Source organism: Zeus faber (genome assembly GCF_960531495.2).
Source record: "Zeus faber genome assembly, chromosome: 21".
Taxonomy (NCBI): Eukaryota; Metazoa; Chordata; class Actinopteri; order Zeiformes; family Zeidae; genus Zeus; species Zeus faber.
In genome coordinates, this window is record NC_137208.1 from 16,413,968 (window position 1) to 16,426,640 (window position 12,673).

General features: G+C 46.6%; 1 protein-coding gene across 1 annotated transcript in view; it reads right to left on the reverse strand.

Annotated features, from left to right (window-relative positions):
- The window catches only part of magi2a (membrane associated guanylate kinase, WW and PDZ domain containing 2a), a gene marked incomplete at both ends in the record, with an annotated part of 192,299 nt that overhangs the window by 39,349 nt on the left and 140,277 nt on the right, over positions 1 to 12,673 (reverse strand). Inside the window, 2 exons of the mRNA XM_080022644.1 lie at positions 514 to 635; positions 2,098 to 2,155. Coding sequence (XP_079878770.1) covers positions 514 to 635; positions 2,098 to 2,155 — 180 coding nt within the window. The remainder of the gene's footprint in view (positions 1 to 513; positions 636 to 2,097; positions 2,156 to 12,673) is intronic.

Genomic DNA, 12,673 nt, shown 5'->3' on the forward strand with positions numbered 1-12,673 from the left:
GAGAGAGAGAGAGAGAGAGAGAGAGAGAGGGGGAGAAAGAGAGAGCGTCTCACTGGACTGCAGAGGGGGAGAGGGTAACCACGGAGACGGGCTCTCGGCACGGCGGCGGCCAGCCGCTACATAACTACGGAAACAAACCTCCCTGTGGCGGGGTTCAGACAGGTTCTCCTAGAGATACTTCTGACACTGACTGAGACAACGGGAGGCAAAGAGTCAGCGTTCATGTCAGTGTTGGGAGTGAAAGCAGGCAGTAAAACACATTCCAAAACAGGCAGACATTCATTGGATGTCCCCAATGGCGCCCGAGATCAACGTCCAGGCAAAGCAGAATTATCGTAGCGTTCCGGTATGACACCGTGACCGGCAATTAAAGAATCCTAGCGCAAACTTTGAAAGACGTAATAAAATATCACATTTCATTGACGTTTTATCCATTCGCTTTCAGGGGCGTCGGCGGGTCGGAGGGCGTGCGGGGTTCACCGGTGAGGCGAACGCCGGCACGGGCGTCCTCACCTCTGTAGATGGTGGGCAGCGGCAGGGAGGACAGACCCTGGCTCTGCATCTGCTGCTGCTGCTCCAGCCTCCTCTTGGCCTCCAGCACTGGGTTCTCAAACTGGGTCCTTCGGTTTATGTGGCTGCAGGAACGAAAAAACCAACGACGACGACAGCGACAACATATAGATGGCATTGAGGAAGGGTGTTGCCAGGCAGAGCTCGGATCCAGCCCATACGAGCGGCCGTTGATGTTATCATACACATACATGTGATTATATAAGAGCGCTGCAGAATGGCCTTGTAGGGTGAAAAAACAAAAACAACAACAATGCCACTACAGTACGTGCGGAGAGAGAGAGAGAGAGAGACACACAGACACACACACACACACACAAACACACGAAAACACATACAGTACATGCAGGAGCACCTTGTCTTTGAACGAACGCCACGGTGACACGGTGCAAATCGCAGAAACTCCTCGGTACGTTTCACTGTACAAGGCGACATAACTGCAGCCCCCGGCGCCGTCATTCATGATATCGCCGTGTGATGACGACACTTGAATATTCCAACAACTGGGGGGGGGGGCCAGGTAGAGGGTGGACGTGAAGGTCCCCCTCCCCCTTCTTCAGAGGTGGCTGGTGCCATAACCTCCCCTCACCTTCTAAAAATAACCTTCCCTGAGCGGAACGCATGGAGCCAGAGAGATGACACCTCCGGGGGAGATAGGGGACCCGTCTGTCGGACGGCGAGGACGGTGCCGCCGCGACTCACACACCAGGGTTCATTCTGGAAAACTTCAGGGCTTTTTTAAGCACTGTCTTCATTCTCAAGGACAAAAATGTATATAATACATTTTCAATGTGATCTTTATCTTGATCTTTAATATAATAAAATCTTCATCTCATTTTCTATTATTTATATTAGTATTTATCTGTTTTATATATATATATATATATATATATATATAAATATACTGTATATATACAGTATTTATCTGTTATTAAACTCATTGTCTGTTATAAGTGTCTTTTTCCAAACATGCTGAATTAAATGTAAAATATTTAAATAGCAAATATTTCCCCGGCATAATCAATCATATCATAAAGCGATTATTTTACAAAAGGTCTTATGACTTATGACTTATGACTTATGACGACTTTAACAACAAAACCAGCTGGAATATCACAGGTTTTCAAGAGCGCATTTTTCAAGCACTTCAGCACAAATTAATTTTTTCCTACTTTTTCTTTAATTGACATTTACTTACATCAAGGACCTGGTAAGAACCCTGACACGCATATATTCAGCCCCCAAAATGGTTTTCATGGATACACGCACACACACGCACGCAAACACGCACACGCACACGCACACACATACACACACACACACACATCTTCTGAATACATGAACAGAACAGGCAGTCCAACAGAAAGAGAGGCAGACGTTCATACATGCACAAAAAAATACCCAACGACACTAAAAAGCCATTTTCAGCGCCGGCGCGCATGTCGCCGATCTGATTAATGTAGCGGCAGGCTGCAGCGGAAATCAAAAGCAGCTCCATTGCATATTAAAGATGTTTCTCAGACTTACTCCACATAGTAGCTGCCGTAAATGGGGTCATCGATTTTCTCCCAGCCATATGGAAGCTCTGCAGAAAGAAAGAAGGCAAACGAGATGATGATGAAGGTGCCGTCATCGAGCTCTCACAGAAACACACTGACCTTGCTTAAGAAGGGAGGTAGGACTCTTTGTAACGCCACGGTTAATTGTTTGCAATTAAATGGCCTGGTGACATGTTAATAGCTCGGGTTGCGGTTCTTCCGAGGAGAAAGCCCCTCGCGTCTTTCGGCTCCGGACGACTCCCGGCGCGCTCGGGTCGGACTCTCAATCTTCCATTGACGGAAACAAAGCGCGAGATAACGGACGACCCCGTGCGTCGTCCATGTTTTGTTCCATCTATTGAGTGTGGAGCGCTCGCCAAAGAGCTGCAAAATAACACTCAATATTGCTCGATCCAGTGGCCAATATTACATTTTTAATTAAAATTTGTATTTATTTATTTATTTTTTTAATCGGTTAAATATTCATGCCCTGCCTCGTTTCCGCGTTGTAAATATTGTGTTTTGATGCGGGAATTTTGCATAGATTATGGGCTCGCGTGGAGTATGCACAACCCCTCTGGGCGCTAACCCTTCAAATAACTGCGAGCACATTTCTCGCACTTATTTGACTTTGGCTCGGAACGTTTCAAACGGAGGATTGAAGGCAATTACTGACAAAATATCCCATGCTAATGTCTGTTTAAAGCACATGAGCCAGAAGGGCAAACACAGCGCTGGAATAAATGACGTAAAAGAGCGAGTGACAAAATGTTAATGCCAATGCAAGTTAAGTAGCTGTTCTTTTTTCCCCCCATCAAATGAAAAAACAGAATCCATGTCAACAGACTCAAATTAAAGTTGGAATGCATAAGACTGTCTGTGTGCACTGGACTACTCCACAGATTCCGGAATTCCATTTGAAACAGCAACAGGCATCCGGGGGTCGGTGCCTTTGTTCACTTTCTAGTCCCGATTTTTGTGCATCGTGGAGAGCGTTTTTCGCCAAATCCCACGCGGGGGGGGCGTACTGGCAGCAGGAGGCCCCCGAGATCCGAGGCTCTCGCGGAACCCCGGTGCCACGGCCCCATCCGGCGCGAGGCCGGGGGGCCGGGCATTAGTGCGCAGCTCAGCTCGGAACGAGAGCGGCTTTGATTAGTGAGTAGGCTAAGCTAATAAGGATGAGAGCGGAGATAATGGGAGAGATAATGCTTCCTAATCAGAAACGGCGGCAAAGCGAGGGGAGGGGGAAGCTCTAAAGTGCCCCGGGGCTCCCGGGAGGGTTTGGCTGCTTCGGAACTAGGCCGCCGATTCTGAGGAAGGAGGACTAAAAACAAACTAAAAAACTAAAAACTAAAAAACAACGACGGCCTCCCCCGCACCGGACGATGCGTCCACGGCCACCTTGCTCGTCGCTGTGAAACGGACTGGAAACGACCGGGAAACGGAATTGCTCTTCCCGGTGCATCAGCCTCCCCCCGCCCTGGAAAAATAAAAATAAAACCCAAAAAACACTCTCCCCTGCTCCTGTCCTCTCCATGCAAATTTAACTACTAGGGGGTGCCATTTTTTGACCACTCTCAGAGATAAATCCATGGCACTATTCACTCCCTTTTAAAGCCGCGCGCACGCACGCACGCACGCACGCACGCACGCACGCACACACACACACACACACACACACACACACACACACACACACAGCTGTGATTGATGTTACCCAGCGCTGGAAGTAGGTTGACGGCCCTGGGGAATACCTCCATGTGAACACCAACATTCCTTCGCCCGATCTCCGCTCATTAAATATGAAAGAGAGCTTTTCATGTTTGCACCTACGTCGAGCACCGAACGCAGGGCAAGCGCGCGCGCACACACACACACACACACACAGGGAAGATCAAAGTGCTGCCATGTACCTCAGCAGTGCACTTCAGCTGATGAAAAGCCTTTCTATTAAAACGTCCGAGAGAGGAACGGCGCTGCGACATCCCGGCGTTCAGCGGCAGGTGAAAGGGGAAAAGACATATATCCCTGTGCACTCATCGCACCCGACACAGGGTGGATTTATTCTCTCCGCTCACTTCAGCTCTGCGGTGTAGAACAGTGGGTCTTAAAGCGGGGTCCTTGGAGAGTGTGGGAGTTTCCACCCACCGGTGGGGGTTTAGGGAGGGAGACGGAGTCTTTCTGGTACTAGGGCGCCGACATGTCGTGAGTATTTATTAAATGAAATGGCAATTGAAAGGCCCGCTGACCAAAACAATAAACAGTAATAATAATAAGTCGCAGGAGGAAGGACGCTTCAGTGGCTCCTCGTTGGCTGACAGGCCCCGTGTGCCGATCCCTCTCTGCAGCAAACATTAAGAAAGCTCCCTGTCCCGAATCGGACCCATCAGGGCCGCTCGGGCGCTAATTTGGCCGATTCGGGAAAGCTGTGCGGCACACACACCACGCCCCTTGGTCCGCCGCAGAGAGGTTCCAGGGAGTCCCCATCAAGATGATTTCAAGTTTTGATTTACAAGACGTTACTTTCTCTGTAACTACAGCATGGACAGGTATGGAAGTTTGGACTGAATCATATCTAACAATAAAAACTATCAGATCCCAGAGTAAAAATCTGATCAACGAGGGTCAATGGCAAAAATGAGGGTCCTTGATATGAATTGAAAGAAATGAAAGGTTTTTGCAGTTATGTGATCGTCACGGTGTGTGAACGTACATTACTGTAATGTGTCAACAGGTGTCAACAAATGTTGCCATCCGAGGCTCTGCAGTGTAGTCCACACTGCTCTGCTCACCGTCACAGTTAAACTGAACAAATAAATCCCAATTCCTCCAAACGGCATTCTCCGAAGCCCAATCTAAATATGCATGCTCAAGAGCGCATGTGTATTTGATCGCTGCTGACAACCACACAGGCCTTAGAGATCACTGCGAGTCCACCGTTCCTTCCCCTATCTTTTTACTCTACACACCTCCATCCACCATACCCCTGTCCTTATTTCTCGAGGAGTTGGACCAAGTTATTCCAGGTCAGTGTCAAGGAGTCCAGTCATGTACTCCTGATCTACCACAAAGGAGGATTGACAAGTCCGGGTTTCTCTCAAGAAGCCGAGTCAGCAGAAACCCGACGTCCGCGATCAATCTCAACCTCGACTACAAAGGTGATTATTGATGCGTTAATTCAGAGTTTTCCGATCCCGCGTTTGAGCGTGTTTACCTGAAGGGTCTTCAACAGACAGCCAATGGAAAACACAAACACATTTCCTAAAGGAGCCGACTAGGATATTGAATATTTAAAAAAAATTAAATTTCTAATGTCTACAAAGATAACTCTTGCGTATATTGCTGTAAGTCATACGTATATCATCCAAATGACACCCATCTGGTGGATGGGTGTTGGAGAGTAACTTATTAACCTCTTAAGTCTTAATGTACTACTTGCATATGTGTTAATGCATGTGTTAATGCATATGCCTGCTCAATAAGCACCGTTGCAAAAAGCACAGAACAAAGCTTTTCGTTTTACCTGGACATAACCTGTTGAGGTAAAAACAACCGCATGGCGGATAAACAGCGTGCCAAATAATAATGAATCACTTAGCTGCCTTCTTAGAAGTCTTAAATTGGAAGAAAACCAAATGCAAATACTAAAACATCAGTGTTTTTAAATTGCTGCTGCGCTTCTTCTTTGCTTGTTCACGTAACGCATATTACACAAAATAAATATCATTGTTGATATCCATTGCAACCAATAGAAGCATTTTCAAACTGAAAATAACCTGCCTTGGAGCGAGTTATAAGTCACTCCCGAGCCGCAGGGAACCCCGAGCTGAGCACAAAAATATTCCTCTTACGCGATAATCAGGCTTTGTAGTATACACCCATCACGGTTTTTATTTCATTTCTTTTCCCACCAAAGCTGCTACAACCAGTGCAAATATACAGTAGTGGTTACTGTGGACACCTATTTTAACAATTTGAGGTGCTGTTCTAAAAATATGTATAAAAATACACCCAGAGTGACTCACCCGCGCGTGGCAGCTTGTCACATCATATCAACGTTGTTTAGGGCGACACGGGCTCTTAGATGTTTGATCATCTCATGGCGCTATTTTTTTGTGAATCCATAGCGGTTGTAATTTCTCACGCCAGTCTGCGCGGTACAAACTTAATTTATTCTTCACACTCAGAACTTTGATTTAAACGAAGCAGAAGCCTTACGTCACACCCCCTTTTAATTTTTCAAAAGATTTTTATTTCGTTCAAAGCTACCACCGCGCCCTCCCGGTTCGGATATAAGCTTCCACTCCTAATTGCCGAATTTTATTCAGTTAATTTATTCAAAGAGAATCATGAATGTTTTGTTCGTCATTATTTGCGACTTCTTACGAAGTCTTGTGGTGATTAATCCTGATATTTGCCTGGAAAAAGTAAGAGGCAAGCGGGTTTGTTTGCTCCTTCGAGAGGAGACCACGATGTAGATCAAGAGACATTCCAACAGTCAAAGCCTCAAGACTTCAGCCTTGCCCTGGGGAGACTCTGAGATGATCAGATATGAAACAGCAACCTCCAGCGGGTGTGAAAACACAACCAAGCACTTCATGTTCCCCCTCTTTGAATCCCACCCCTTCCCAGCTTGTCACAGTAAACACACTCAAAATAACCGATGAGCACTCGGCAGCTGATATTTCCACATTTCCACGATGATGTAAGAAAATAAATAAATAAATGTTTTAAAGTGTTGGAACAAAACAGAAGAACCGCAACATCAATAATCCCCTCAACTGGCACAACCTATAATTCAGGAAAACCAGATGACTCCCTCTCCAATCAGAGAGAGGAGAGACATCTTTTTCTCCCCGATATTCGGTGATGAAAATCGTTGTCTCCGCCTGTCACAATCAGCAGAACAATTGGGAAAGTTGCGGGGGGAAAGCCGGGGCCGAGTACGTTGGGACCTGAGACGCGCTAATGTCGCTGGAAAACGCGGCGTGCGTTCCCCTTCCTTCCGGCCTCGTGATGGATAAACACGTGGATTCCTTTGAAGGACTAAGAAAGATGTACCTGCCTGGGTTTTTCCTCTGCCGGGTCGGTGTGGAATAGCCAAGGGGGGCGGGAACGGAGGTTTGAAAAAGGAAAAAGAAAGTAAAGGGCTCTTTCAGGGGCGACACGCCGGACCAGATGGGGAAGATAAGGTGCGCGTTGGAATTTTGCGGTGTGACTGGGCTGGTGAACAGCGTCAGCGTCAAAGAGCCGCTGGGAAATTGTTTTCTTTTTTTTTTAAACATTATCAATGCTGATGTGGGGGCAAAAAAAAAACAAAAAAAAAAAACACATGATAACCACATGATGGGAACATGGAAAACACGAGTAAATGAGCATGACTGTCTTTGGCATCTATCAAGGCCAAATGTGTTGAAAATGCTGCACATCTTTAAATACTGTAGATCGGCTAATTCTGATTACTGACAGGGTCACGGATCCATTTTATTTCACTGCCTTACACTGTCTTGCATTGCACGGTTTATATTGTGTATTTTCTGCTTTCCAAATGTATTCCTATACAGCACAAATCTGTCCATAATTGTGCATACATGCCATATACATCTCCATGGACACTGTACATGCATACATTTTGATATTAAATGTCCTCTCAAAGGTATCGGGAGGAAGGTGAATAAAAGCACAATTTAAGTAAAAATATATTAAAAACCTAGAGAAGAATAGTAAAATAGGCATGTCGTGTGTTTCTGGCTGCTGCCCCGTGCACTCCCTTCTCGTTGCACTCCCCTCCCCCTCACCCCATGTCTGCTCTCATTGGCCGTAGCTCGCTGAGTCACTTCCAACTCCATCCTCACACGACAAGATATTAAACCTGCTTGATACCTCCCAGAGTCTGCGAGCCAGCGCCGAGTGCAGTCTGCAGTGTAGTCTGACCTCATGAAGAGAATGTCTCTAAACGGGAGCATTGTTGATACCTTTTAGATTATTGTCAGACATGCAGCTTGTGAACAGGCAAGGCAGGCAACTGCTTGGGGCCCCAGGCTGTTAGGGGGCCCCCGAGGGCTGACAAACTTCACTCCACAGCAATGTCTCAAAATGTAGCAACCGCAGTGACTGACACCCCCCCCCCCCCCCCCCAAACAACCAATGGACAATTTGCAATGACATCTCAGGAGAAAAGCTCCCTAAAGGGCCCCATCAACTTGCACGATTGATTCCCAGAACATCCTTGAAGTTTGAATTGAAAGTCAATGAAGGAAAATTAAGAGGAGTTATCCATCTGGAAGTGAAAAAAGAAAGAGAAAAAAAGAGAATGAGGAAAAAAGAAAGCAAGGCAGTGGTAAGTAGGGATCCGAATACCTTATTCAGGAAAGCACTAATAATGCGATGGAAACAGATATTTCTTCTGTCCCAAGTTGCTTGTTATTATTTGGGGGGGAAAAAAGCCATGTCTGCGTGTGTACCCCGAGTCGACGGAGCGGGAACAGAGCTCCCCGTCCCCGGGCAGGCACAAAGCGGAGGGAGCCCCCACGCTCCCTGCCGGGCTCCGAGAGGGAGAGATTATACAGTATGTCAATATTACATAAATGTTGATGCTTTGAATCAATTAATGCTTTATGTGTTGATGAGCACCGACCTTATAATGCGGCTTATTGACAATGTGACAACAAACTAAAACAGGCTGCACGAACAAAAACACCGACGATCTACTCCAACTCAGACAAATAACAAAGTGAATTGCAAAATATATATATCTATAATGAAAGGAAACACTGCGCGAAACCAAGGTAGAGGACCTCAAGGATTATAATGATTATTATTATACCAAGTACCTCATGGAAACGGACCATGACCGAACAACACTCCACCAGACCAGGGTCTGCGGGGCAGGAGGGGTGCAAGTGATTGACTTGCCTGAAGGACTCACACCCCCACACCCCGCAATTCTAACTGCAATTACCAACAGCACACATCGAGCACTGGGGTTTTCTGGGGTGGCCGGTCGCTGCCGTGTCGGTGTGGGGGTATAATTGTCCGGGGGGCGGCCGGGTGGGCCCCCCACCGGCTGGGCTGGAGTCCTGGCGGCTGTCGGCCTTTGCTCCCGCTGTGCGGCTTCTCTGCAGCGGGTGCCCCTTGTGCTGGAGGGCCCATATATCTGGTGGGCTGCTGACGTTGGTGGGAGGGGCTAACATCCGGGTGCCCCGAGCTGAGAACGCTCTGCTTCGTGGATGGGTGCTCGGCACTCGCAGCTGGGTGGGGCGTCTGGTCGGTTGCGGTGGGGCGGGCCTCACCCCTTCAGCGAGGCATGAGTGGGCATGTGGGTCCCGGCTGCTCGCCTGCGTGTCGGCGTGGGGCCTGGATCTGGGCCTGCGGTCCATGCCCGGCGCCTGCGGCCCAGGTTCTGTGCCTACGGTTGCATCTTGTGCCTGCACTTGGGGGTTGATTGTATTTGTGCGCCCCAGGAGTGCGGGGTCTCCTCGTGCTCCCTGGACTGGGTTATGATCCTCGGGGCCGGGCGTGGGGGTGGCTCCGCGGGCCTCCAGCTTCTCTGGGGGCCCAGGGGTCTTCTGTGGCCGCAGGGCAGAGTGCTCGTGGCTTTCCTGCAGCCTTGGAGTGTCTAGGCAGCTGCGGAGCTCAGGGGGGGCTTCAGGGCCCTTTCCGCTGCTTGGAGGCCGCACCACATAATACTGACCCTTAAACACCAGAACCAATTGGGATAAATCCTGTCACTCACCGGTGGACGGACCCACGGACACACACACACACACAGACAGACATGGACACACACACACACACACACACACACACGGACACACACACACACACACACACACACACACACACACACACACACACACACACACACACACACACACACACACACACACACACACACACACACACACACACACACACACACTCTTGTCATCCTACAGGTCGTCCACAGGACTGAGTTATTGCAGCAGTTCTTGATGATTAAAGAATGGATAAAGAGTTGCATTGCAGGTTGAGAATTTATACTCCACTTGCAGACTAACTCTGTCCTAGATGCAATGAAATACAAATACTGTGTTGTATGCCCAGCATGCTGACAGCGCAGGTTTAAAAAGAGAAGAAGAAGAGAACCAGGACCGGAAGAATACCGTGAAGAGGAAGAAGGCAGACTCAGCAAGTGATAGGTTAGTGTTTTGGATGAGATTAACAAAAAGCTGGATATGCTTGGTCCACTTCGCCAGCCTTGATTCCCTGCACCGCACGGTCGGCGAGTTGCAAAATGATAACACGGGTCTAAAATCCTCCGCAAAGCATCTCACAACGGAGATAGAGGTTGTAAAAAATTTAAATAAAATAATGAAAGAGACTATCCTAGATATCCAATCCAGAAGTATGTGGGACTCCTCTTTTCTGGGATCCCAGAGAGGAACACAGAGTGCCCAGAAAACATGGTGAAAGACTTCCTCCACACGGCCCTGAAACTCCCCACGGACTCCTTCCACCGGGCTCACCGACTGGGAACAGTCGCTGAATCGTTGCTAGGTTTGCACACTTCTCAAGCACGAGGAGCTGGTTAAAAGCAAAGGGCGAGAACTGAAAGGAACCACGCTGAGTATGAATGACCAATTCCCCCGGGAGATCAACGACCGAAGGAAGGTGGTGTACCCCATCCTGAAGGAGAACCAGCGGAAGGGTAAACGAGTGTTGATAAACTATATATAGATGGTCTGCTATTCCAAGACTCCACCACTCCCTGGTTATTTTGATACTTCTGAGATGATAGATGTGGAAATTAGCATCCTATCTATGTCGGGATTGAAAATATTGCTCACTCTCATCTCAATCTCACCTGCCCAATCCCTCCCTCCCTACTCCTCTCATCATCTCACTCTGTTCAGTCCCTCACAATATGGATGTCTAACTCTGCAATGTTCTATGTTTACCTTTTTCTATTGTCATTTGTTTGTGTAGATATGCATCCGTACAAACTTCCTGCAATACCAAGACAGTAAAAATGAATGTAAAGAAGAAAAACTCAAGACTTTTCTTTGGGAAAACATAGGCATGGTAATATAGCTATTGCCTTGGATGCACTGTGCTGCTGCATGGGAAAACTACAAATCCACAACCATTAAGGTTGTTAGTTGGAATGTGAGAGGCTTGGGCTCACCAGCTAAACGTAGCAAAATCCAAAGTCACCTCACCAGGATGATCCCCAGATTCTGTCTCCTGCAAGAAACTCACCTCACTGCATTTCGAGCACCTCAAACGCAAAGCCAAATGTGTTAATTTGATGTTTTCTGCATCATACAACAAAAAAAAAAAAAGGTGTTTCTATATTGATCAACAAAAGTAGCTCATATCAGAATAAAACTACAGTATCAAACACAGAAGGGCGTTACATAATGATGAACAGAATTTTCGGTAACATTAAATTAACTCGAGCTAATATTTATGGACCCAATGAGGACGACCCCAAGTTCTTTCACAATATATTTTCAAAACTCTTCGAATACTCTGACTCAATTATTATACGAGGAGGGGACTTCAACACAGTACTCAGTCCAAGTTTAGATCGTTCATAAACCAGAAATAATAAGCCCTGGCGTTTGTCGGACATTATAAAACAATATGATTGAGCTCGCTGTTGTTGGCGATCAAATAATCCACATAATAGAAAATACACATATTATTCACCACCCCACCAAAGCTTCTCTAAAAACCAACTTTTTCTTGACAAGTATCTCTGTAATGTCCAAAATCCCTAATCCTGAAATCCACCCTATTGTAATCTCCGATCACGGGCCGATTAGTTTCAACCTCATAAATGAAACCAACCGGAACCCTCCCGGCAGGTGGCGGTTTAACACCTCACTTTTTGACACATAAAGAATTTAGCCATTTATTTTCCAGAGAGTGGATTTCCCTCATTGAACTGAATGACTCTCAAGAAATATCACCAACCTTACCCTGGGAAACGGCTAAGGCAGTTCTAAGAGGTAGTATTATTTTCATTCTCCACTCACAAGAAAAAGAAACGACATGAATAAAAATGTAAAAAGTTAAAAGACTTGCACTCCCAACAAGCCCACTCACCCACTGAGCAAATCTGAAATGAGATCAGGACAATTACATCTCAGCTTGATAATGTCATCCATCAAAAGACATAATTCCTCCAACGAACAAGAGCAAATTATTTTGAATTCAATGACAAATCAGGTAAATTTCATGCCAATCAATTCCAACACGATATAGAAAAAACATTTATTACAGCCATCGAAGATCCACAGGGTAGGATAACATATCCCGCAAGACATCAATAACATATTCAGAGACTTTTATAAAAAGCTATATCACTCGGATAATTAATCAAATACAACAATTAATAACTCATTCCTCGATGATATCCACCTCCCTAACCTATACACAGAGCAGGCTACCACATTAGATGAACCACTTACTCTAGAAGAAATCAAGAAAGCTCTCTTCTCTATGCCCACCAATAAATCACCTGGATCAGATGGCTGCCCAGTGGAATTCTATAAACACTTCTGACCACTTATATCCCC